The sequence below is a fragment of the Magallana gigas genome, chromosome 1, assembly GCF_963853765.1.
Source record: "Magallana gigas chromosome 1, xbMagGiga1.1, whole genome shotgun sequence".
Lineage (NCBI taxonomy): Eukaryota > Metazoa > Mollusca > Bivalvia > Ostreida > Ostreidae > Magallana > Magallana gigas.
The window spans coordinates 17,247,203-17,273,916 of record NC_088853.1 but is presented as its reverse complement, the minus strand read 5'-3'; the positions used below and the strand labels follow the sequence as shown (position 1 = coordinate 17,273,916).

At 31.7% G+C, this 26,714-nt stretch overlaps 2 protein-coding genes and 2 long non-coding RNA genes across 8 annotated transcripts in view; 3 read left to right on the top strand and 1 right to left on the bottom strand.

Moving 5' to 3' along the window:
* The first annotated feature begins 451 nt into the window (after nucleotides 1–451).
* On the top strand, nucleotides 452–2,173 carry LOC105327835 (uncharacterized). Its single transcript, XR_900108.4, has 4 exons — nucleotides 452–573; nucleotides 1,156–1,170; nucleotides 1,517–1,702; nucleotides 2,047–2,173. It is a non-coding gene; the product is annotated as an uncharacterized lncRNA (long non-coding RNA).
* Nucleotides 2,174–3,884: 1,711 nt separating this feature from the next.
* LOC105327836 (neuropeptide-like protein 31) lies at nucleotides 3,885–5,850 on the top strand. The gene is made up of 4 exons (XM_011428477.4): nucleotides 3,885–3,998; nucleotides 4,478–4,489; nucleotides 4,726–4,761; nucleotides 5,462–5,850. Exons 1-4 carry the CDS (start codon nucleotides 3,965–3,967, stop codon nucleotides 5,659–5,661), a joined length of 282 nt encoding a protein of 93 aa, XP_011426779.3. The 5' UTR covers nucleotides 3,885–3,964; the 3' UTR covers nucleotides 5,662–5,850.
* Nucleotides 5,851–11,488: 5,638 nt separating this feature from the next.
* Nucleotides 11,489–13,066, top strand: LOC105327837 (uncharacterized). Its single transcript, XR_010711412.1, has 3 exons — nucleotides 11,489–11,533; nucleotides 11,814–11,852; nucleotides 12,610–13,066. It is a non-coding gene; the product is annotated as an uncharacterized lncRNA (long non-coding RNA).
* Nucleotides 13,067–14,412: 1,346 nt separating this feature from the next.
* Nucleotides 14,413–26,714, bottom strand: part of LOC105327856 (receptor-type tyrosine-protein phosphatase epsilon) — a 36,195-nt gene continuing 23,893 nt past the window's right edge. For 4 of the 5 annotated variants that reach the window (XM_066084510.1, XM_066084490.1, XM_034464635.2 and 1 more), the window contains 17 exons: nucleotides 25,432–25,544; nucleotides 25,014–25,101; nucleotides 24,461–24,534; nucleotides 24,277–24,313; nucleotides 24,051–24,145; nucleotides 23,402–23,527; nucleotides 23,056–23,201; nucleotides 22,654–22,789; nucleotides 21,908–22,057; nucleotides 21,319–21,409; nucleotides 20,681–20,754; nucleotides 20,306–20,440; nucleotides 18,728–18,853; nucleotides 17,592–17,618; nucleotides 15,961–16,118; nucleotides 15,424–15,559; nucleotides 14,413–15,084 (listed from right to left, as the gene is read on the bottom strand). In XM_066084510.1, coding sequence (XP_065940582.1) covers nucleotides 15,010–15,084; nucleotides 15,424–15,559; nucleotides 15,961–16,118; nucleotides 17,592–17,618; nucleotides 18,728–18,853; nucleotides 20,306–20,440; nucleotides 20,681–20,754; nucleotides 21,319–21,409; nucleotides 21,908–22,057; nucleotides 22,654–22,789; nucleotides 23,056–23,201; nucleotides 23,402–23,527; nucleotides 24,051–24,145; nucleotides 24,277–24,313; nucleotides 24,461–24,534; nucleotides 25,014–25,101; nucleotides 25,432–25,544 — 1,787 coding nt within the window. In that variant the 3' untranslated portion in view covers nucleotides 14,413–15,009. The remainder of the gene's footprint in view (nucleotides 15,085–15,423; nucleotides 15,560–15,960; nucleotides 16,119–17,591; nucleotides 17,619–18,727; nucleotides 18,854–20,305; nucleotides 20,441–20,680; nucleotides 20,755–21,318; nucleotides 21,410–21,907; nucleotides 22,058–22,653; nucleotides 22,790–23,055; nucleotides 23,202–23,401; nucleotides 23,528–24,050; nucleotides 24,146–24,276; nucleotides 24,314–24,460; nucleotides 24,535–25,013; nucleotides 25,102–25,431; nucleotides 25,545–26,714) is intronic. The other variant, XM_066084492.1, reaches the window with a different exon arrangement.

Here is a 26,714-nt window from a genome sequence, read left to right as displayed (position 1 = left end):
GAATTAATTTACGATGAAATTGAATGTTTGTTTCGCCAACTCGAATCGGAAATTAAAGAACACTTATGATAAAGATTCACAACTAAAAAAATCTGTAATTAGGCGAAGAAATGCAATTAGAACACTCCTGAGTTTGTATGTTTATTTGCTTCAGTAGCATTGCTTGACCATCTTATCTTGTGGATGTAGGATTGAGCAAACAAGCCTTGTACATCAGCTAAAAAAATATTCATTATTTTATTATTCTTAGAAGGCGCTCCATCAAACATCCAGAAAACATGCTATTGTGAAATAGATTATCAAGCCTGTGTGTGTTCCAATGATGTTTTTACTATGCATGATCCTACATTAAAGTAATTTTGGTGACGGCGGCAAAGTGACTAATGACCCACTTCTATTGCATTTCAATTCCTTTCAATAATCTTTAATCAGTATCACTCAATAATGACAATCGATCGGTTTGCTTTAAATGACGTCACACATTATATTAATACCTATCGATTCCTTGACTTCGAGTTTATTCAACCGTGAAAATGAAAGCTGTCTCTGTCCTGTTGGCTCTGTTTGCAGTGGGTAAGTATTGAAATGTGTTTCGAATTTATCTTACTGTTATCATAGACGTATCCCAACCAATTGTTCAGACAGCCAATATAAACCTGGGTTTTGTTTTTGATGTAAACATTGTGTTTTATTTTTTCCCTCCAAAGTGTAATTTTAATCAATATTGTTTCATCTCCAAAATAAAACTTGTTTTCTCTTAAGGTTGTATGGGACACTGTAATAGATTGACATAGTATTTAATGAAATAATCACTTAAATTAAGTAAAATGTTATAAATAGTTTCCCAAAACTGTCACCTAACAGTAAAGTGCAGTGGATAAGAGGTTTCTACAAATCTGTAAGTCATAGGTTCGAATCCCGCTGGGAAAAAATAGTTGTTCAAAAATTTTCAATTTTTTTTTTCGGGGGGGGGGGGGGTAAGTGTTAAATATTAAATAAACCGGTAAAAGTATTTCAATTACAATGTTCTTTAATCACATGATATCGCCGAGGTTTCATACCAACTTAAACACTTGAACATGATATGATAGTGAATTCATTAAATGGTTGTTTCATTATATAGCATCCTTAACCTACTGTTTATGTTTATTTTAGTTATACTGGCGTCAGGTAGGAAGTTTTTTTTATTTTGTGAATTTGTTCTGTTAACATATCAGTTATCGTAAGTTAGCATCTTGTAAATGTTATCCAATTTCCTGATTTTTTTCTTTAATTATTTCAATAACCAAAACAAAATCAAATATGTATATGAAAACCAATTTACAAAAGCATGCAAAATGGGATTATAGCCAAAATCGTACGTATTAATACAATATTTTAGCAAATATGTGAAAACTGTTTATTAATCAAAGGAAAACATTTTACTTTGTTGCATCTTCAAATAGATCAATATTTTTCTACATGTCTTTATACATACAATTTGATGGGATCGGTAAATCAACTTCCTGTTTTACAGCGGATCTGTCTAATTTCTTCGTCCGCCAGTGGTACAACAATCCGTACAGCGCAATGGCGGGCCGCTCCAATCTCAGTCCCTACGGTCCGAGGCCGGGATACGGAGGCTTTGGTGGGAGCTCCTATGGATTCAGTTCCGGTCAATCGTCCTCCATGGAATTTGATTAGAAATGCAATATAAGCTGATGTACGTATCTTATCTTGTATCTATCTCGTAGAACCATTAACCTCACCATCCTAGGTATGGGTTTGAAACAGCAAATATTTGTAATGAACACTTATAAAAGTCTGCGTTTTGCCTTGGTCTCTGTTTTTAGTTTATTAGATTTGATATTGATTCGAATTCTACTATTTTATTATTTATTCTTCTCTCTTTTAATTCGTGCTTAAATAGCAAAAAAAAAAAACTTTCAAGTTTTTCACTCTTTTGACTCAATTAATTAATTTGTACATTTTTTTAGTGAATAAAATATTATAAAGAAGCATTTACAAATATCACCATTGTTTATAAAATATACGTTTGTTTAACAGCTGATCGACTGGAAATTCCATCTTCGGTATGTCGTACAGTGCTAACTACAAGTATCAAGACCTTCCTTTTTTTTCAATTAATCTATATTATATTGATGTCCACTGTATTAAAACTATTCAAAACGATTCTTTTTCTTATACATTATGTGTTGCGTTATGCTTTTTAGATGTTACCCACTCATACGACCAAAAAAAAAAACCAAACAAACAAACACAAAATGTTTTTGTTTGGGATGAAGGTGTGTCAGCTTCGTGTAATTCGTTTACAAACATGTAACTTTCACGGTTGCAAAACATTTGCTAAGAATTGTTTTTACATTGCAATTTACTCGGCGGACTCTAGTCACTGAACCTTGCAAATAAGAATGTAAAAATACAACATACAGTCTTGCTTTTTTTTTTAAATGCCATACACGAATACTCTTAACCGAATTTAATTCGCGACGATTTTTTTTTGCGATTTACTTCCGATAAACTGGTTTTCGACAACTTATGTTCGCAACAAAATTTTATCCAGACCCGTCTTATTATTACAACAGAACATTAACAACTAGTTTTAGGCAAGTACTATTCGCGACGACGATGTCCTCGCAAAATTTTATCACACGCAAATATCAGTTGCTTTATAGTACCTTTTTATCACAAAGAAAAAAAGCAATACCTGTTCAAAGTATCAACATTGAACCCGAACACGTTGCTCTGCTGATATTTTACAATGGTTTCCTTTCCTAAAAAATGAAAATGAAAACAAAATATAAATTGCTCCTCCACATAGTAAATTTAAACAGTACATCTTACGTTATGATATAGTTTAACATAAATAGGATTTATACACCTCGTCCCAAGGACACGGTTTCAAAATATCCGGACTTCATTCTATTATTGACGTTATTTTTCACTATAAGATGAATCTGTGATCTTATTTTTGGAGAGCTTAAGATTACGCGTAGGACATTCACTATGCTCTACTTAGTTATATAAAAAAGTAATTGAAATTTCCAGTTGGGTATTTACACATTCTAAACACTCAAATTCATCATCGTAAATTAACAGCTACAACGCTTTCAAATTTGCGCAGTTAATCTCACATCAACCATGGAATGATAATTATTCTGAATTTTAATCATTAGCTATTGAAATGTGCTTGAGAATAAGTACATTTACACCTTAAATTATGGTTTTTTTAAAATTAAAATATCGCAATAAGTATGTTAAACATAATTAGTTTGTTGTCCTTTTAAATATTACCAAAAAACGTGTTTGTTGAAACATTTGTTATCTTTCTTCTTAATTGAGATATCTTTATCAAAATTTCATATGTGTTGTAACACATTTTAAACATAATTAAAACTGACCCCAAACAGTCAAAAGGATTTTTTGTCAAAAAAAAGATTTGTCCTTACAATAAAGCATAAGTATAATGCAACGCAATATTGATATTTTTTGTTATAATGTTTGTTAAGATAAACAAGTACGAAATTTAGCGGACGACATTTCCCGCCAAAATCGCTGATCAATATACAAAACAACATGGAATGTACGGTATGATATTAGTATTAAATGATATTTGATCCCAAATATAATTAATTTTAGTGAACTGCTTATTAAAATCAGCTACATGTTTGTTATTTATTTTTTTGGACAAGGAAATGTCACGCCGTCCATCTATTTAGTACTTTAAACGAGCTTTAAATCTTATCTATCGAAAGACAAATTAAGACAGATGCTACTACATAGGTTGTGAAGACATAAAAGAGACAGTTTCCGCCGTACTTAATGTTTAACGATGCGTGTCTGATGAATGTTTTGATCGGTATATATATGGTAGATCAACAATAGCTGGTCATCTGTTACCTTGCCAACAGGTGGTCTCGTATTTCCTCCCGGTTCTTTAACTGTGACGTACATTGTATTCAGAATGAAGTCCGCTGTGGCTCTCGCTCTCTTGCTGTGTAAGTATATCGTTGGTTTTGAACCAGATGTATTCTAGATTACAAAATGGTAGATGTTGAATGATATCTCCGACATTTAGTTTTAAACGGTACAAAAAAATAGGAGCAAGGATACTTATTTTATTGTTTCAAATGTATTGATGGAAAATGATGGAAAATGAATATACTTTTGTTTAACCTTACAATACTTCTTTTATTTTTATCAGTTTTTTTATTGTGTAAATAATCAATAAGCAATATAAAAGATAATAATTAATAAACAACGAAGTCTGGGTCAAAAAGTACTTTACAACGTCAGACAAGTCTCTTAGTGAAATGTTTGAACATGAACTATGAGTCATATTTCTTTGGTTCTTTTGTTAAACTTTCTCATCAATTTTAAATCTGACTTTCAATTTCCATCGTAAAGGATGCATTTTAAAAAATTCTATTTTGAATTTGATATCAATATTTAAGTTTTTTTTTCTTTTTTGTTCCAGGCATGATGACACGTAAGTAAAAAAAAAATAAACCATAAACCATTATTTATTTTCCCGACATAATTTTATCATTAAATGAAACAAATGGCAATTATTAATTGCATTTTGCCAAAGGAAGTAAATTTCTGTATCATATAAATTCAATTATTTATTTTTTCAATACAGGTTTTAAGACTTTAAAAGTTCTTTACTTTACTTGATAAGTTGTCAGTTGGTGCCAATGTTTCTATGTTTTCTTATTTTTTCAGTGTCTGCTCAGGGCATTATTTACGGAGGTTATGGCAGTAAGTAAACCCCCCCCCTCTCTCTCTCTCTCTCTCTCTCTCTCTCTCTCTCTCTCTCTCTCTCTCTCTCTTTTGTTTTTCTTTTGTTTTAGATTTTATTTTTTTACATACTAATGCCTTATTGAAGGTATTTATAAAAAAAATATTCATAAAAATCATTGCTTTGTCAACATAAAAGGTGTTTACAAGTGTTTGTAAAATGTTGGCCTACAATGAATGTTTTAATATTCAATCTAATTGAATATTCAATAAACCAGTTTTCTTAAAAAACTTTTTTCTGATGTCAATTAAAATGAATAAATCCATGCAGAGTAAAAGATAATTATAAATTTACCCAAATTGCAAATGAAGCTATAAACAATAACATGTGTATTATTTACAATTCGCTGAAACTAATCACAAAAACACAAACTTATCAAAGAGCAGACAAACAAATCACGGACTCAATAAAAGTATTCTTTTTTTTTTTAAAAATAGCATTAAGATTATTCTACGTTACATTAATTTATTTTACTTTTCACTAAAGATAACACATAAAAATACAGTAAAACACCCCAATAACGAAGTACTAGGGATAGGCGATTTTACTTTAATAAAAGCGGAATTCGCTATATCCGTCAAGTCTAGTGTAATATCGGTCAATACAGTGTTTCACAGTACAGTCAAAATATATGTTATGATATCAAATGTTTCTCCACAGACTATGGGTTATATAATGGATTAGGATACGGTGGATACGGTGGATTATATGGGGGATACGGTGGGTTATACGGTGGATACAGTGGATACGGTGGACACTTCCCACACCACAGTTACTATGGCAGCAGGCTCTACTACAACCCCATCCACGGACTCCACAGTCATGGCAGCATTCACCACCATGACACGCCCATCTACTGATCAACCATGGTCAACTAGTCGAATCCTACTACGAAAGTTTAACAGAGAAATTGTTTTATCTTGCGTTAAAAAAAGGAAACATGATTAACCACCTGCCGCTATCTAACTGTTAAAGGACGTTTTAGAAAATAAGAAACGAACAGATGTCATGTGTGTGTAGGATAATTAAACCAAGACGATACAACTACATATTTTTTTGTTTTGTTTTTCCACATTGTACAAAAATTTAGGTACACATTACGTTAAACCAGTATATACTGGATGCAAACACATAGTTTATCTAACAAAATCAAATACACGTATTTGACGTCTCCAAATACATTTGGTTGATTTAACTATTTGATATCATATGTGATCAAATTTGCCCTGTTCAATGTTCGCCTAGTTCATGTGTAGAAGTAGATACGCGCTGAATGAAACTGTTTCGGTCAAAGAAATGATTAGTCGAGATGTCAGAAGAAGATAATTTGGAGGGAAGTGTCATTGAATCTCGTTGATATCCATTAAGTCTAGTTAACATTTAATCATCTCAAAGGATTGATGTATCAATACAAAGGCTACTACTGTACCCATTTTTTTTTTATTGATAACACTGTGTCGAATAATTATGTCCGTGTTGAGGGGGTATTTTTGCACCCGCTCAATATGATGAATTAGTTAGCAGTAATTACATATTTTTAAAAATATTTGATATGTTCTTTGATGCTTATTTTTAATGATTGAGCAGTGTCAGCTTTGTCAGAGACTTGAATAATCCGTTGAACAAAGATGACAAAGAACCAGAAAACCACACACCCTGCATTTGGCAATAATTTATATATGTTTAGACGAACGTTGCTTTTTATATATCAATATTTGCAAACTGTTCTAAGTCTTGATATTTTTTTTTTAAATCCATATAGTCTATGCATAAATTTAAACTGGAGGATTTACATAGATTCATAAAAATCATAAAAAAACATAAAATACATAGCGGGCTCCAGGAAATTTTTTACCAAGCATCTTTCTTTATTCGTTACAAAAGTTTCAGAGAAGTAAAGGACAAACTGAAAGTGTACCGTGCAACAATAGATTTAAAAAGCTGTGTTAATCAGATATGAATTCTTAAGCATTCCAAGAAACTTTTAGAAAATTCGAAATCTCAAACTTTTATCAAAATCAATTGCATTAAAAATCATTGATACATGTATTTTCGTTTTCAATAAAACGGATTTCGTAAATTTACCTACCTTGTCATCGGTCTGTTGGAATTCCCATTAGCACCAATCGTTCCCTATTTTAAGCAGATCTATTTTTGTATTTATGTGAAGCAGAATGTATTAAAAAATGTGAACCTGAAAAAAAATCTCACTTGCTGTGGCCTTCAATTCAACGTTCAGGTAAAAGGACGGCGTATTATTTATTTACAAATTATTGGTCATTTTCAAAATTACGTTGATCAGAGAGTCCGTGTCATCTGTTTCAGATTTTGATATTTTACTCAAAACGGATATTTATGGTTAACTAACAACAATGATAAACGTGATAACGTCAATTTTTCTTAGGTCAACTTTTTTTAGATACTTATTTTACATTAAAAATTAATCACCTGCATATGTAGTTCTCGTCTCTCATTTAATTCGATCTGCATGGACTAGCCCCTACATATGAACAGTTTTTAAAAGCAAGTTTAAGACAAGGCAAGCTATTGACAAACAAGTTGATAAAATAGGACTACAAACAGTCGATTGTAGTCATCTTTTCCTAAGTCCTATGGTCGATATAATGAATGCTGGACAACTCGCATGCGTACGCATTTAATAAACAAAGAAGATGGGTGGATAAGGCGTGTTAAATGCCCATACACGGTCGGACAGGCTACTACAAAATTAAAGTATCAATTAATCTGATGTTTTTTTTTTTAAAAAATCATTGAAAACAATATATATTTAACGAATCATCGATTTTTAACCTATAGGTATGTTCAATACTTGGAATATGTTGACTCAAACAGGCGTGTACGTATCGAAACCTGCAAATACAGTCATTTTTTTCGAACTTCAGGCCATTTTCTTTTATAGAGTGGGTCTGTGCATCATATTTTTCTCATAGTCTAATTAAGGTCTATTGGAAAACAAACCGATTTCAATTAACAAAAACGTGGAGAGATGACCCACTTTACATTAAAAATATCATTTTGTATCCCAACAATTGAACGTTTTGAAAAAAAATAATACAAGTCCGGTAGTTCGTGGCCTTAATCACACATAATTTTTAAAAAGCCCACTTTGTTGTGTCTGAAATGGCTCAGTGGTTAGAGCACCTGGCATCAGCTATAAACCTTATATATTTAGGGTTTTTATGTTACGGGTTCGATACCACCAAAATTTCCGACAATATATTTTTTTCTTATTTTTTGTTAAATATATTAAAAACTTACTATAGTTAGAAATTTTGCTTTTGCAAAGTTTTATTATAATTTTTTTGAATAAATTTAATTTGGGAAAAATAAATTCAAAATTGTATTTCACTACTAAACCAAATGGGCATTTGCGCCATCTTATTCCCCCCATCTTCATTGTTACTTTTCACGTATCTTCGAAAATCATAACAAAAAGTCAAGTACTGTGATTTTATCAATATTCATTGAATACCAATTTTCGTGGATTTTGTTGTTAAGTTGATCCATCAATTTAAATGTTCATTAAAGTGCAATTCTTATCAACATTTTTAATTGATACGGCATTGGCCACGAATTTATGAATCCTTCAAACTTTGATTTTCACTTTATACACAAAAATTGATACCCTTGAATATTAATGAAACCGCAGTATTGGGTTTTTAAATTGTATTGTTTTATACATGGGTACGTCAATGAATAATCAACTTTATTTCACGTAAGCTTCAGAGCTTGCATACATAGAGTAGCCCTCGGTAGTCGTTACTTTGACGAATCAAAATGTTAGATGTCATTCCAATTTTTCACAGCTTTGGTTTCATTTTATTTTCTACCAAATCTCATTATCACATGAATATAATAACGCAATCGTTTGTGCGCTAATTTTATAATCTTGTTGGTGATGATTAAGAAATCTGGAAACTTGGTCTTTTTATTTTTTTCTGGTTTATAAAATCTTTTTAAGTTTTTAAAGTACGTGCATCTTCCCGAGTTTATATCAGGATAGATATTTTATAGATAATAAAAACATATGTTTAATCATAAAACGTACAAATTTTGCCGATTAAAGATGAAATAAAATGAAACTGTTTAAGGTGGAACATCGTCACAGAATGACTGACCTCTGATCGAAACGATATTTTGTTTCATTAAAAGAATTTTTTGATGACATCAAGTAACTTACGCCATAGCCGAGTGGATAAGGTATCGGACTTCTGACCCGTACATCCCGAGTTCGAATCCCTACTGGGACTTTTTATTGTTACCTCCTGAATTGTTTTTTTAGATAATCATTTTTTATCCTTAATCTGCAGATTGTTCGCCTATTTGACATATGTATAGTCTATTTATCATTATATCTTTCATAATAAAAAAATTACTGTAAATTTAAGGTCTGACATAAATTGATAGTAGTTCATTTTCACAATACCTTAGCTTCTGACCAATCAGGGCTTTAGAAAAACAATTTGAATTCTTGAATATTAGTTCATGCCTATTTTCTATGCATTAAATAAATGTAACACCCAGACTACAGAGTAGCTAAGAGTTAGACCTCTTGTTAAACAGGTAAAGTCATGTCTGTGAATTTTTTTTGAAAGTTGGGTATATATTTAGACAAGAACAGTTTTAGCTGCGACTTTAAAACATTATTACGCACAAGGAGCGATTCCCAAAAAGCAAAATGAAAGCGGGTATGCATGTCTTCATGTGAAGCTTTTAACTCTCATATTACGCAATATCCAAACAATACTATATTACAGTTAGATTGATAAGATAATGAAGATCAACTTTTCCAGCGACATAAATATCGTAGCATGTATCGTTTTTTCATTATACAGCAAGACTTTCCGGGCGTCTAGATCCCTTATTTAAGGGGCCAGTCCCTTTTTTCTGACCTCACATGAAAGCCCTTTAATTTACGCACAACATTTGTTCCACGTGCATTTAGAAAATATTTCAAACTAAAAAGATACGAGGCAAAAAACACGAGTAAAAATTAGCAATTTTCAAAACAGATTTCGATCATATAATTAAAGCAGTACAATTGGAAAAACCTAAATCACAAAAATCGGAGGACAGCAATTACAGTGTCAATTTTTAAGATTTCTAACTTTGAATTATTTGCTACGGACCATTTTGGAGCCTTTGTCCGGAAACAAATGAAGAGTTACCACCAGAATCAGTATAAGGTCTTTCGTTGCGAAATTATAATTAGCAGTATACAGTGAATTCTTACATTTTGAGAAATCGTTTCAATACTATATCTGAAATTGAATATATAAGTAAAGAATATTTAGATTCTTAAAGGATTTGTTTAAACGATGTTTCTGTTGTTTGGTAGATGAGCGTTGCTATTTTGCTTTTACGACTTTATGTTTAGATGAAGCTTTGTACGAATACGTTATTAGAAATACAATAAACAAGTAAAAAGTGTACGCAATGGAGTTTAAACTCAAAGAATCTTGTTATGTCCTAATTTTTTATTGAAATCGTTTGAACTATCTATGTTTGTAATACTCTAAATATATAGCAATACTCATTTATCTTTTTGAACTAAATGTAATTGTATTTTTCGTTAACCCATAAAAAATCAGATGGAAGATTTGTTTGTAACTTCGCTATTGTATTTGAGTTGGTGTTTATTACATATGGTTTAAGATAAAGCGCTATTGTAGCTTGAACGCATAAATGGATATGAATGATCGCCTCTATTATAAACTGTAATTAATTTTAATGAAGTTATTATAGGGTTTAGCTTCAGTTTTTGCTTCTCTTTCCAAATGTTATTCCGTTCACTTCTATATATTTCCTTAAAGCTTTAAATGTAATTCATCGAAAGACAAATTAAGACGGATGCTACGATATGCATCGTAACTGCATTTGAATGAGGGTTTTTTTGGAAATTCATGCTCAGCAATGCGTATCTGATGAATGGTATGATAGATATGTATATAAATGACGAACTCTACGATTGCTGATTATCCAAAACCTTTTCAAAGGCTGGTTTCGTGTTTTCTACAGGCGCTTTAACTGTGACGTATTCAGAATGAAGTCCGCTGTGGCCCTTGCTCTTTTGTTATGTGAGTTTATAGTTAGTTTTGAGGCCAACGTTGTTGAAGAGTACATAATGTCAACTGTTGAGTTACATTTAAGACGTTTAGAGAGCTCGAAGGTGGCAATATAAGAAAGTTATTGCTAAAAAAGCTGATATGAAAAGAAATGATGAATAACATTTTTAAAGAACATTATAAGAAAAAAAAAATGATATCTCCAATCAAAAAGAGATGAAAAATATTACATATTTTCTATTTGAAAATAAATTTATGAAATATATGGGAGTTTTAAAATCAACGTGGCTGATGATGGTTCATTATTTCAGTCACATGGTTAATAGATAAGTGTATTTTAGGACAATGTTACATGTTAACAATTTTACTCCATTTTGCTTTTATTAATATAAAAAATTTACAGAAAAAAAGAAATTTCAGACAAAAAATATCAATAAGACATGTTGAATGAAAGGAAAAGGTTTACCTCTTAAAGGAATAGTCATGAAATGTTAATGAAAAACATTTTACTTGTAAAATTCACTTATCTGTTTTACCTCTTTACATATTCAGTGACTCTAAAAAAATGTTCCTTTTCGTTCAATATATGTTATTTTTATTGAGTTTGATGTATCTAGGTTTATTTATTTTGCAGGTTTGGTTGCACGTAAGTAATATTTCTTTTCTGCTGCTGCTATAATAAAAATATGTTAAAAAAAAAAAAAAAAAAGGATTAGAATAACTTTTATTGTTAAGTGTATAACTTTATAAAGTAAAACCTTGGCAATGATATGAATAATATGATAAAAAAACAACCGAGATATTAAAATTATAAAGTGCACACAATATTGACGCATTTTATAAAACATTTTAACATAATGGAATAATCATTTTGTGGCAATGCATTTTCTGTAAATACCTAACATCCTCTTTTTTCTTATTTGCAGTATCCGGTAAAGGGTTTGTAAATGGATTAGGGTATAACAGTAAGTAAACAGTTATTTGAAATAATATTTTAACACCCCCACCCCCTTTTATAATTTTGTTTACAAGTACGTTTCCTCCTTTTTTAACTAACGACGCATAATATCAGATATATGAATAAAAGTAGCCGCATATCGGTAATGATATAAATTGTAAACTGGTATTCAACATGGAATAAAAAAGTATTAGAAAAAATACTGTAAAAAAGATTTTAAGACACGCTGGGGGAAAAGATAACTATAAATAAATGTTGAGTGTACCAAAATTGAGTGTACGTTCCACTAATTAGCAAAGTACAAAAGCTAATGACAAGAACTTAAAGTAATCAAGCATTAAACACGAAGAAGGCAAACCAATTACAGCACAGCTCTAATAAAGAGCCTGTTTTTGCTTAGTGCATGTAACAAGTAGATGATACAACGATACCTTGAACACTATTGCTAAAACAATTACTATATATAGAGCTATTTTCGCCTCGTGTTTTTTTTTTGTTGTTCTTCTTCATTTGCAACCGGTTTGATCTTGCCGAGACTAAGATATAAAAGAGATACAATATGAGACATACATGTACTTACTCGTCTAATTTTATAAAAAGCCCGCTGACAACGAGAGTATAAGGAGTGAAAATAAAACGGGAACGAATATTTTACTGTATAATTAATGATAACCTAGCTGAATTATATTATTATATCAAATATATCTCCACATACTATGGATTTTATGGACGATTGGGAGGATATTCATTAAACAATAATTTAGGGTATGGTGGACATGGGTTATATGGTGGACATGGACTATATGGTGGACATGGGTTATATGGTGGACATGGACTATATGGCGGACATGGACTATATGGCGGACATGGGTTATATGGCGGACATGGGTTATATGGCGGACATGGTGGATATGGTGGTGGATACAGTAGATATGGTGGACTGTATGGTGGACACAACCTATACGGCAGTTACCATAATCGTGGAGGACTCTACTACAACCCCGTTCACGGCGTCCACAGTCACGATACTTACTAGATATACTGATCAACAACGTCGAACAATTTACTCTAAACATTTTTTAGGGGTTTTTTTTCCAAACAAATGTATTCTCTGGTATTTCAAAATTTGAAAAAAAAATCTAGTTTTACCACCTGCTAATATATGAAACTGATATATGTCATTTATGAAAAGGATAATAAAACCAAGACTATACAATTAGATATTTTTTTTTTTTTATGTTGTATCCAGGGTATGGTATACAATACGTTGAATCATAACAAGTAAAAATTCGATGCAAGCACATCATTTGCGTTCAGTACTAAGGACTGAAAGGAAAAAAACAAAACGGTGGGAGGATGGTGTCGCAATCTGCCGGATATGTAAAAATCGCGGCAACAAATTGTCCTGTTCAAGATGTAAATTTTCTTATTTATAAAATAAACTGAAAATTCATTTTAATATTGGTTTGCACTGAGATATTTATTCATAACAATGATACGTATAATTTTAAGACTATGGACACTTTGTTAATTATAAGAGCATTGCTAATTAATTAGTTGTAAGAGTATTGCCAATTTGCTTAATTGATATGTTTTAATCGATTAACCGAAGATCAAATTTTGTTTTATTGTAAGATAATACTGTCACTAAATTTTTATTCGCGATTGAGAAAATTTAGCGAATTTCACGAGAGCATTATCGTTGTAAAAAGTTCTTGTTGCAACCTTGCTTTTCTCGTAGAGTTCCAATTACAACACAAAATTACAATATTAGAATGTATAATTACATCTACCAAGTATGATTCCCTCTATTTCGAACGGAAAGTTATAGTTAATTCATAGCTTTATAGAAACAAACAGACTTAAATTTACACTCGCCAGTTAACGATTGGTCAAAATCTCCAGCGACTGAAAGCAACAGGACTGATATTGACAAGCCCTGCTTATCGATTGGTCGAAACCTACAGCGACCTGAGTAAAATCACAGACTGCACGAAATAATCATGATGATGCAAGACTCAAAGTCTCAAAGGAGACGATTTGAGACGTACTTATGTACGTTAACCATAATTTAGCGAATTTTACTAACTTTTCATAATCAATTTATCAATTAGAGAAAGATGTTAATATAAACAAAAAAATGCTTTCTCTGATGATTCATACCGTTTATGAGGGTAACGATCATTGCAGAAAAAATTACATATCCCGCTAACGCGGGTTTAGTATTTTTCCTGCAATGTCACTACCTTCATATCCCGAATGAATCACCAAAAAAGGATTTTATTGTTCAAATGTTTAAGCACAAGTAATTTTATCAATTAATATTACACAAAAAACACAATATAAATATTCTGTTCATGTGTAAGTCAACACAATACAGACTTTATTTTTATCTCGTAACTTTATTCTCAAAACTAAATCTGAAATAACAAGCAACTCGTCATGAAAAAGTTTTTTGCCCAACTTTTGCAATTCCTAAGCCCTTAATAGCTACATAAGTGTGGTAAAAATACTTCGAATAAATGATTTGTTATTTTTAATTGCTAAAAAAAAAACCATAAATGGTGTTTATTTCATATGCATGTTTTATTCAGTAAAACATAAACAAGCTCTAATGTGTTTGATTCTGACAAAAAACAAGCTACAGTTTCAGGTTTAATCCTTGAAATGAAAAGCATTCTTCAAACGAACCGTACGAACAATTCTACATAAAGACCCCTTCACAGTAACTGCAATACTGCCCTTTTGCAGGGCAAAATGACATAGTTTGGAGAAATATGATGTAACGTCAGTTTTCATTTACGTCATTTGATTATCTATATACAAAACTTCGGCAATGAATATCGAGTTGCCTTTCAAGACAACAGTACCGATGTTATCGGGAAAGCGTCTATACATTGGCTGTAAACAGCAAATACTGTAGAAAAATATACTTATCTATATTTTCAGAGCAAATCACTAAAATTAAAGTGAAACTGCTTTATCATTCAATAATAAAACTATTTAAGTTTTCATCTAAAATAAAAACATATTTTATATAATAAACGATAAAAATATTCATGTTGAACAAAACAAGTATCATATAATGATTGCAATGCAAATGTGTTTGAAACAAGCACCTTTTTATGAGTTATATCAATAAAATATCCATTTTCTTCGTAATATTACGTCAGAGATGACCGGTGCTTCATCTGTGATATATATCGTTCTACAACGTCATGGCAAAACTTGTACTGGGCCTAGAAATACAAGAATTAAACTACCCTTATGAAATTTTTCTTAGAAGAATGTATTTTTGATAAAGAAATATAAAATTGCATACTTCTAATTTCTCATTCCGTTCGTCTGTCCTAATGTCTCTGTATTTGTCTCTCTGTATGTTTGTCTGTCTGTCTTCCTTTCTCTCATTGTCTCTCTCTCATGCTCTTTCTCTCTCTTTCTCTTACTTATTGGTTAACCTTTATATTTTCACCTCATTCATTGTATCTAGCTATACGTTTATTTTTCTTTACAGTTCTATCAATATAAACATATAAGGGGAAAAAACAAGGCTTATTATGAAGGATTGTTCAACTTACAAAATACGCCACCAATTGTTTTCTTCTAGACCGCAGATGATTAAGCATTAAGGGCATAGTGACCGTTCCGTCCGAATTTATCCTGTCTATAGCTATTGAACACAAGCAGTACAAGCCACTTCTTTCTGCACCATTTCTAATGGAAATAAAAAACAACTATCTTTATCAATGTTCTTATAGTAGAAACGAACACTTTCTTTTCTATTTCTATCATTCATGCTAGTGTAATTAGAAGTAATCTTCATTTTTTTTCGTTTATCATGCAATAACCTCTAAAAACTGGTGATATAGTTATCTTTAATAGATTTAACAAAAATGTACGTAAGAGCATGAAAAACAGTATTTTTATCAAGATTTAGCTTTATTTATTTCAACTTATAAAGATCATTTTCTTTTTGTCTGTAAATTTTAAATTGGCTATGTCAACAGTTCGAAAGATAAGAGTGAGTTATTCATGCAATAAATGGCCTGTTCCTTTATCAAACATTAAACAGAAACTGATCGTACGGCTGAAGTTAAAAAAAAAAGTAGTGTAACCTGCAGTGTACAATAATTGGGTGGTTTCCAGCTTCGTGTTGCCATGACTGTATTCTTTTTATTACACTTAGTATAGCAAACTCGGAATCCGGAACTGGTCCTGTATCCTGCCAGGATTTGAGATGATATTGACGAATTTCCATTACCCCTTCAACATCCTAATAAGAAATATTTAGGTCATGTTATATTACAAAAGAGCGCAAGTTTATAAAACAAAGATAATATATTCTTTCATAAACATGAAGAAAAGGAAACATTTAAAAAAAATAACAAGATTAAAGCACATAAAATTGAAAACTCTGTGCAAAAGATATTTGTACGATTTTAATGTGTGTTTGTGGTACTGTGGAATCATTTTTTTTTCGTAGGGATCAAAGTCTGTGCCACTAGGTTGCTAAAAGTGTCCTGCTTCGTGGGGCAGAATTTTTTTTATTAGAAAATTTGCAACGATTTTAATCTATATTGAACTAATAGACTCGAATTTTTGGGCTTTAATACCGATAAATCGGAAGAGTACTGTCATTTGTTATATATATTTGAAACATTATTGGTACTTGAATATTACCAATTTGTTTTCATTTTTTTCAATCAAGCTTCGCCAATTAAAGTCAACAAACATTCCTTTTAAAAATTCGGAAATCATTTGGATTTTTCGGATTTTACAATCTTGCGCATGCGCATTACATTTATGCTAAATCACGGGATGCTTTAGTTTTTGTTTTCACAATATCACATTTGCATGGATAAACTCTGAAACAATGATATAAATACGTGTAAATGTTTATTGAAAATTTGTCATATATATATTCTGTTCATCAAAGGAAATACGGGAGATAACTCAAAGTCAGTGCATTTAATATGAAAAGTCCCGATAGATCCGAATGTCAGCTCGAAGCGAGTAAAAAACGTTGATGGAGAAAGTGTTGAATTCTTCATTAATATGAATCAAATTTTTTGATGAAAGGTATTTACAGCCTCAAAATGGTTTATTATGAACAATTCGACTGTTATTTCAATGCAGCTTCATTTATTTTCTCGAAAATCGTTTCGGAGCGATTCTGCAATTTGTTGCTACTTTACGAGTATATGGGAGGCACTTTAACTGTGGTATAGACCTGTCCTGAGACAAAGTTAGATTATTCTAAATAAGCAGAGTGTAGTGAAATTAATAGCATTATTTTATACTAAAAGCTTTATATCCAAATGGTAACAATACGGTGTGTCGATGTATCTATTTCGTAAATGTCCGATATCATATACAATGTCTACCCGTGCACACACGGGTCAAAATCTAGTGAATATTAAAACATAATTGCCAGGGTTTCCCATGAAGGATACAAACACTTGTCTCCCACATTGATGATTCCACAGTATACGGAACGCTGTCACTCAAAATACTATAGCAGAAACAAATGTGTTAGACATCAACACACACTCAGTCAAAGCCATTACACTTAATTATTAAGCGCAATATTACAAAAACCAAGCCATTGGCACAAACAAAACAACTATGTGTATTTTATGATCACAAATAATGAGAACAAAAAAAAACATAAATGCTATTGGTTATACAAAATAAAGCAAAGAAAATGTAGCCACAAAGTTGAGAATGAAATGACATTTCTACTCACTACCAAATTAACACTGTCCTGTTCACTCTGAAAATTCAAAATGTCGAGCATGGAAAACAATATTTTTGTCATTTTTGACGATACAGTTCTACTTTTTTTCCCTTAAATCTTAAAAGTACAACCTTGCTAACTTACAGAATATAAGAGTAAATACAGATGTACTTAAAATTTATAGTTATTATATTTTTTATATCCAAATTCTTATTAAGATTCTAATCGAAAATATCCAAAATTTCAATGTACATGAGAAACAGCATTTTCGTGGGGGGAGAGTGGGGGGGGGGGATGTAACATAACTAATGACAGTTTTAGCATGTGATCATGCGTAGTCGACGAATGAATTAACAGATTTCCTTTAAACTTTCAAAAATGATATTTGTTATCATAAGCCATATGTAAAGGCCACTCCAATTGTTTTAGGTTCAAAATGTGCCCATTTCCCTATGTCTTTATATTGAGATCATCTTTGTCTACAGGAAATAAAAATTGAATGCAAATGACCATCATCGTCCAGCAATCTTAACTTTAATTTTCCAACCCGAAACTTATTTTTGTTTTAAAGCAGCGAATGCTGTAAACAAACTATTATTCGCGACTACATTGTTTCGCGATTTGCCGGATATCATCTGGTTAGCAATGACTATTTTTCGTGACCATGCTTTATCCACACTTGTTTTGATATAACACCCATACGGCAAGGACTAGTTTGCGTCGAAAAGGCTTTCCCGAATCTCGCGAATATTTCTCGCACGCAAATAAAAAGTTGGTTTACAGTATACAATTATTTTTAGAATTAAGTGTTGACAGAGGATATACTACGGCTACATCTACGGCTGTAAAATGACTTTTTTCTTGTCCAGGCAGATTGTTTTATTCATTTGCGTTTGATGAGGTACAACAATAATGTGCCCTTACGGACTAAGACTTTAAGGATCTCGTTTTGCAACCATTTTTATATAAAACATTCAGTGACTTAAAATGCAAAAAACAAAACTGTTCAAAACCTAGAAATTTACTGAATGATTTCTAAATTGATATTAATTTTTGAAGACTTCTATAAACGCATGGAACAAAACACATTTAACTTTAGAACAGTCAAAGAAGAGACGGCAAATAAAACAAATACGTGTCTATACCCCGATACGGTAATGAAGCTCCATGGTCCGGCAAATACAGTGTTCATCTTCACTCACAGTCTTTACCGTCAGCCGGAATGGTCCGCAAACCACGCTCTCTCCAGGATCAGCCCAGTACTTACCGTCCTAAAGGAGAAATCATAATTTTATATTAATAAAAAATGCCTTTTTTCCAAAGGAGAAATCATAATTTTATATTAATGAAAATGCCTTTTTTCCAACAGAGAGGCTCATGGATGACTCTATTCTATTGATGGTTATCATGCAGTTCAGATTTCAAATTCTTGTATCCAATTTCTCACAGAAATGATAACTGTTGTATATGTTTGTTTGAAGCTATATCTCTATAGCTTAATTCTGCTTTTAAAGCTTCATTTGAATGGCGAAACAAATTCATTTTATCGGTATATCATAACTTACCTGCGTAACAATACGGCACGCGTGCGAAACCTATTAATCAGGTTGATGTTACACAGGATGAATCTCTGCCATTCAGTCAACTGAATGTTAAATGAATGGTCTGGAAATGTGACTGAATGGCATAGCTATCCATTCAGCCACCTTTCAGTTACCTTTCAGTCACATTCCAGTTGACTGAATGGCAGAGATTCATCTCGTTTTACGTATAAAGGACTAAGTGCGGTTTTATGCAATTTTTGCCCCCCAAAATCAAAGTTTTAGAAAGAGCTTTAAAATAAGGTGAAAGATAGTTAAAATCATATTGGAAATAAAAGTGTAAAAGGTTATCACCACAGTGACGTCATAATGTAGAAATGACGTCATGAATATTGCATTATTTTGATAAATTGATGTTTTGTAGCAAAATATGGGTGTTTTCCGATGGTTTTTCGACTGGGAAACATCGAGCGCAGGCTTGCTCAAGTACCATATTTTAGTATAATGTGTATAACTATCTGAAGAAAAACATATGTTAAAATCGCACTTGAGCAGACCTGCGCTCTATACTTCCGAATGCAAAATATAGAGCAAAAATGAGAAAATGTTCATTTCTTTGCAAATTTGCGGGAATTGGGCCATTTAGGTGACGTCATAGATACACATCGAAAGAGCAATGATGACTAAAATCATTATTATAGTTATAGGCATCCTCTATACAATAATTTGTGAAGATTTTATTTTTATACGATACTATTTAAAAATTGGTTGAAATCGGGGGCAGATATTTGACCATACCGCACATAGTCCTTTTGTACAAATTAATAATAAATAAATAATTTGAAACAGTTTACACTTTTTAATAAACCGCTTCTGGATTTATAAAGCATTAACTATCACAAGTTATGTTATATCGAATAAAAGAGGTAGAATATATCATTCCTTAAATTGTTCTTTGCTATTTATTAAACAAAATGTATAAAGGTGTAAGCAGATAACACAAAGTTATGTTTATTATTCATTCAGTTAACTCAAAGTCACTTGTTCATAAACGAAATGGCTGAGCGTCCTCATAAGTAGACATAGGTCGTCTATAATTCGTTTGTGTTATCAGTTTGTAATCAATTTTTCATAAGGAATAATTATTATTACAGAATAGCATACTCGGAATTGTACATGTACCTGTGTATCGGTGAATCCACTATTTAACATCACAATGGTGCGACATTCTTCTTGTTGCAGAAGTCTGCAGAAATCTATAATGGTATGCACTTGTGGCATCTCCGTAATAATATACGCATATCGTTGTCTGTAGTTCTAAAAAGACCACCCAATGAATGATTTGATAGAAAAAACAACAGACGATATAAATTTGAACTGTTTTTAAAAACAATTCTAAAAATAGCATGGGGTGTATAAACAAAATTTTATTCTGCAACTAATCTGAAGCAACAAAATCTGAAAAAAGCTTTTTAATTTCTTTTTACTTTTTTGTTACAGTTGTTCAAACAAACAGTTGGGTCTTCAAAACTAAAGGCGCTGTCCACTGTTACTTACCGGAATATATATAGCATTGATATAATCGTTGCAACCCTGGACGGTTGACCAAAGGAACACTCGAGAAGAGTCATCTAAAATATAACAAAGCATGCTTAAAATTAGTTATGTTATTCATTGTAGGCATGCTATTAGTATTTTCTGTGGGGTTTTCACAGTGACGCATCGTATTTGAATATTTTAAGGCACAAATATTCAGTTGAAATTTACAACCATTACTTCTTCTGTTCGTACTTTTTTTTTACCAAAAAAAAAATTGAATGATTTTTTGTTTATGATTATTTTGTGACATGGTGGCCAAAATCATTAAAATGAGCAATCTAAAAAACTGTAGAATCGTTTAATTTTGTAGTGCTCATTAATCTTGGAAAGGATTTTTTTGCTTATTCGTGGGGATGTAGCTTCGTGGATTCGTAGGTTTTCAATTTCAGAAGGAAAACTAAATCTGTTATTATTTGTTTTCATGGATTTGTAATTCAGTGGATGCGTCGGATTTCAATTTCAGAAGGAAAATAAAATCTTTTACAATTCGTTTTCGTGGAAATGTAAATTTGTGGTTGAGGGCTACCCACGAATACCACAAATACTGAGCCATCACGAATTCTAATGATTCTACAATAAATTTGGTAGTAACATACTTGCTACTATATTTGTTCTGTTCTTTGGTAGGTTTTCTGGTAAATGAGCACTCTCAGCTTTATCTGACAGTTGGAGCATCGACCTCATGTTCTTTGTGAAACAAAAAGGAACATAATCATTTTGGGAATATTACTGTAAACATATTACATTTGGTGTGAACAATATTTGGCGGAAATTAGTTTTTGAACAAGTTGGTGTCGATTTGAATTAGCGTTTTCCTGAATGTGACTATTCTAATACATATATGCATGGCATTTAGCGATGCACTTGATATAGTGGAAGCAACATTCTGTCAAAAGCCCTAAAAAGAATACACATCCAAATGTAGTACGTTCACAGCAATTGTTATATGAGTTATCGTTGCATTGCATAGATAAACTGTTCTATTTCTATATATACACATAAAATTTACCTACTAATGATTATAATTTTAACTTCTTATTAAGGGTATGATATAAAGTTAAATGTTTGCATCATTGTTTTACCATATTTGGTTCTGTTTCTAGGAATTTCGCACCAACATTTCCGACATTTTTTTTTAAATTAAGCTTACACGTATATGATAGTCAGAGAAGAAAGAACCCTCACCATGAACTGTTGCTCCAACTTTCTAATGGAAGCACCGTTTTTAATTTCCATCATACTGACGTAATATTCCCTAAACTGGTTCGCTTTAACGATGCACCTTGCAGACAATAAGACCCCCAAGATACATTCATGAACAAAATGGTATTGCTCCTAAAATAGAAAAAAAAACCCAACAAAGTAAGTTTTCTCAACAAATATAAAGAATACCAAAAGAATAAGTAGTTTGGGCACATTCATTTGGTGGTTAATCAATAACATATCTCAAAGAACGATAATGATAAATACCCTATACAGCTACATTCATTTCACCTTATATATGCATCTTTTACAATTTCATGCTATGCTGTGTTATGCGATTATAATGATACGCTATGGGATTTCAGTGCAATGCTATGAGATTTGTGTGCTATCCTATGATAAATTAAAATACAGGGCTTAATGAGACGGTTTGCTATGCCATTATATACTATGATATTTTGAACAAAAACGATTCAATAAACAGAAGAGTCCCAAAGATGTTGTAAAATATATGTATAAACTGACTGTAAATGCATCACATCATAAATGCAATAAATATATGCTGAAGAAAGTAAAACTGCATAATATTACGACATAAACAGCATCAATCAATTTGCATTGCCCATTAGAGCATCGACCGGACTTCCTTGGTATGTACCAAGCATTGTACAATGAAATACATATATGTATGAACTGCATACGACAGACACGTTTTAACAATAACGTACCGGGGTTTGAACCATGTTTACCCGTTGCTCCCTCATTCTTTTGACACATTCAAACACGTTAACTTTACGTTCTTTTAGCGCCTCTTCGCACAGGTAATGGACAGCTATAAAGGATCCAGTTCTACCACAGCCAGCGCTATTAAATGAAACACATTTTTCTTACCCGCCGCGTTGAATACAGTCATATAAAATACATATCTTTCATATTCAATTGACATGGCTACAGTTAAATTAAGTATATGCTACATGTATAATAAACTTGTTCAGCATGCTTGTTTGTCTTCTGGTAAGTAAAAGTATCAAATAAATTGCTCTTCTTCTTGTCGCTTTTTTTGCGAGGACAAATGTCAAATAGCTCATGTTTATAAAAACATATGTATATAAACACGAAAAGTAACAGACCTGCAGTGTACTAGCATTGGAAAATCGTTCGTTTGCATTGATCTGATCATATGTAAATATTCAACTAGGGGCGTGACGTATTGGGGAACGCCCCTATCTGGCCACGTGGTGTATTGACAGTGTGTCAAGCTTCTCTCTTCCCCTTCCTAAAACAATAGAAGAAGCTTAACTTTATTGTTTTCAAAGTACACGTAATCAGTTCGTGTTTAAGACAAAGTATTAAATTTCAGTACCTATGTCAAGACACATAACAACATGAGTTCTCGATGTTTGCTGATTGTTTTAGGTATTTGCATTTAACGATTACTTTGGTTGAAACATGCAAAATATGACAGCTGTGTCTCACCTTACTTATTGTAAGACTTCTAATGATAAAATCTGCAAAGACGTCTTTACTTTTGCACTTTATCATAATTCCAGCGTGGGAGCTCTCCGTGTTCTCGTCTGGCCAGTAGGGGTAGCATTTATTCACCTTTGAATTAAAATATAAATGAGTTTTTTTCGGACTTCAAGAATTGTAGGCTTAAATCAATTACCAAAAAAATGTTTAGAATGCTGACAAGTAGAGATTTCATTTTTTTATATATAAATATGAACGTCTAATAATGCATGATGCAACTGTAGCGTAATACCGGTCAGATCTAAACCATATGCCGTGAGATAATGAAACTAAATAAAAAAAAATAGTTTATTTAACCTCTAAATATTAAACCAATAGTCGTGACAACCGGATTAAGTTTAAATATTTGTCAATTTAACACATACTCATATACTGTACACATGTCTGTTTTCGAAACATTTAATTTTAGACCTTCTACACTTGCAAAAAGTTTTGCCCAGTCTTAAATTTGCCAACATGCAATTGGTTGGATAGAGTGATAATAAGATGGAATTCGACAAGTTTTAAAATTGCCCATTGAGAAGGAGGGCAAATGGGACAACAATTAAAGAACATACTCTAGAGAAACCAATCAACATGTGTTAATGAAACTCACCCCGCATTCAACAAGATTCGTTAGCATGGCTACTGTGGAGCAGTGTTCTTGCCAAACCATAGTCCAAAAGTCGTCGACTGTGTGCTCGGTAGGCCCTATCAATTGATAATTACGTTCGATGATTGAAAACTGTTCTTAATTACTCGAGTTAACTTTGTAAATTTCATAATTGCAGATTTGTTTACTTTTTAAAACAAAAAAGATATATGTTTTGACAAATACCAACCTTGTGCTGCAATGTATCTGTTTTTCGTTGAATAACCCTGTTAAATGAAAATGTATTTGGAGATGTAGTCGTTAATAGTTTAAAATTTAGTCTTTAATAATGCAAAAGAATATCGTGAAAAATCATGCCGAAAGTCACAGGGACTATCAAATTTGTAAAATTCAAACGTAACATAACACTATACGTTTATATAGTTGGCATTGATGTAACGTGAATCAAAGGGCTCTTCAGTCTTCAATACAACACGTGAATGGTCATCTGTTAAAATGCAATATTGTTTCAAGTAGAAAGTAAAAAGCTTGGCATGCCTTGTAATACAAACAAGCAAAATTTAACCAATAAAAAATATTTTGGATTTTTTGGGAATAATTTCTTTCTTTTACTCAACATAGCTAGCCTTAAATGCTGCTCCCTATATATAAACGTGCGTTTATCTTTGTTTTATTTTGTAATAAAATGTTTACGTCATATTGTATTTCGTCTGAAATATTTGTCAAAATATGTATGTATTGTATATGTATTGTATATGTATTGTATATGTATTGTATATGTATTGTATATGTATTGTATATGTATCGTATATGTATTGTATATGTATTGTTAATGTATTGTATATGTATTGTATATGTATTGTATATCTATTGTATATGTACATGTATTGCATATGTACATGTATTGTATATGTACATGTATTGTATATGTACATGTATTGTATATATATTGTATTGTATACATACAGGCAAATATGTTTTTGTATCTGTTTTTCTTCACGTTTTCTTCTTTCTGTGCCTCCAGACACGGGGCTATCAGACCAACTTGGAGTTTCTGGAAGACAAAGAGCAATACATAAGGCAAAACAAATCGTACATTGGAGTCTGTGCATATAACCATCTACTCAACTGTTTGACAAGTCATACGAAGCAAACAACTGATTTTTATCTTTTTGCCCCCTGACTTCCTTCTGTTGACCGATGAACTGCCTTGATTTTAAGTACCACGTCTGTCATACGATGTACATAAGATATACATGCAAAACAAATTGAATAGAACGTTGTTAACCGAAAGATTGCTCATAATCTATCAAATTTTTCATCTTCATATTTATTTGTCTTAACAGTTTGTCTATTAGAATTAACACAAATAGGTAAAATGTACCTTGTGGGCTCTTTCGTAGGCGCCATCTGTGACTCTCATTTTACAAACATATTGTGGGAAGTCGGTTAGGGCGATATCATCACCTACACCAGAGACTAGTTCGTTGTCGTAAACTGCAATGTGCATCAGAAAAAAAGCATGGAATGTTTTATATTAATACCCGAATTCAAATCGCTGTTAAGCAGTACATAATGTATAATACTATGATATTTCAAGACATATTCTTTTATGACATATATGTTATCATGTTTGTGTTACATTTACTATCAATGTGTTTTCTTAATTTTTATAAGGTAAATTATTGACAAATGATTATTGATGACGATAACGCCAGAAGAAGAAGAAGAAGAAGAAGAAGAAGAAGAAGAAGAAGAAGAAGAAGAAGAAGAAGAAGAAGAAGAAGAAGAAGAAGAAGAAAAAGAAGAAGAAGAAGAAGAACATGTTGATGGTATGATATTGACACGTGATTACGGAAGGAACGACGATGATGATACTAATAATGATGATGGTAACGATGATGGCTATAATAAAATAAAAACGGGGAATAAAGATAAAATTACAGATTGGATCTAAAAAGAATGTTTTGTAACAATGATTTTTTTTGTCTTTTATTACTTACTTTTGAAAATCTCCAGTAAACAATGGCTTAAACCTCGATGTTTTAAAGTTCTATAACTATTGCAAAATGATTGTGGGTCCATTTTTTATCAAAAAAAAGTATATATAATTATTCTAAAGAGTCCATAGGTTCCTTATTTTTTGAGTTCATTTCTCCATTTTTTGCTTCCTTTGAGTGACTTTTGCGACGACCAGAAAGCAATCAGAATGGGACAACTTAGTTGTTAATATTATGATGAGTGATATTACCTTATAGAGGTGTAAAGGTTATGGGAAAATTTGTGTCTTCCCTGAGTCAAACTTTTATTTCTTAATAGTTTATACATTATATTGTTATTGTTATAAAAAAAATACCAAGCGTGGCTTCTTGAGACCATGTCACCATTGTTGATCTGTTTACATATACTAAAGGAAAACCACTCTCAACTTGTGGAGATTTAAAAAAAACACTCCGTCAACTCTTTTTTTACCATTTCTATTGATTTTTCCCTAATACACATTTTCGTAAATCTTGCATGTATCTGCTATATTATCATATTGTTTTGATTTTTATACAGCTTATGATAGGGGTGATTGGGGTCAGGAAATTGCATAATATGATGTCAAAGACATTAGAGTGTAGTCAGTTGTTTTTTTTCTAAGCTGACCCCCTAAAGGATATATAT

Excerpts from the sequence above, each read along its gene's own strand:
- LOC105327836 (XM_011428477.4), top strand. The coding sequence starts at position 3,965 with ATGAAGTCCGCTGTGGCTCTCGCTCTCTTGCTGT. Across the intron at positions 4,762-5,461 it reads TATTTACGGAGGTTATGGCA|ACTATGGGTTATATAATGGA; the intron begins GTAAGTAAACCC and ends GTTTCTCCACAG.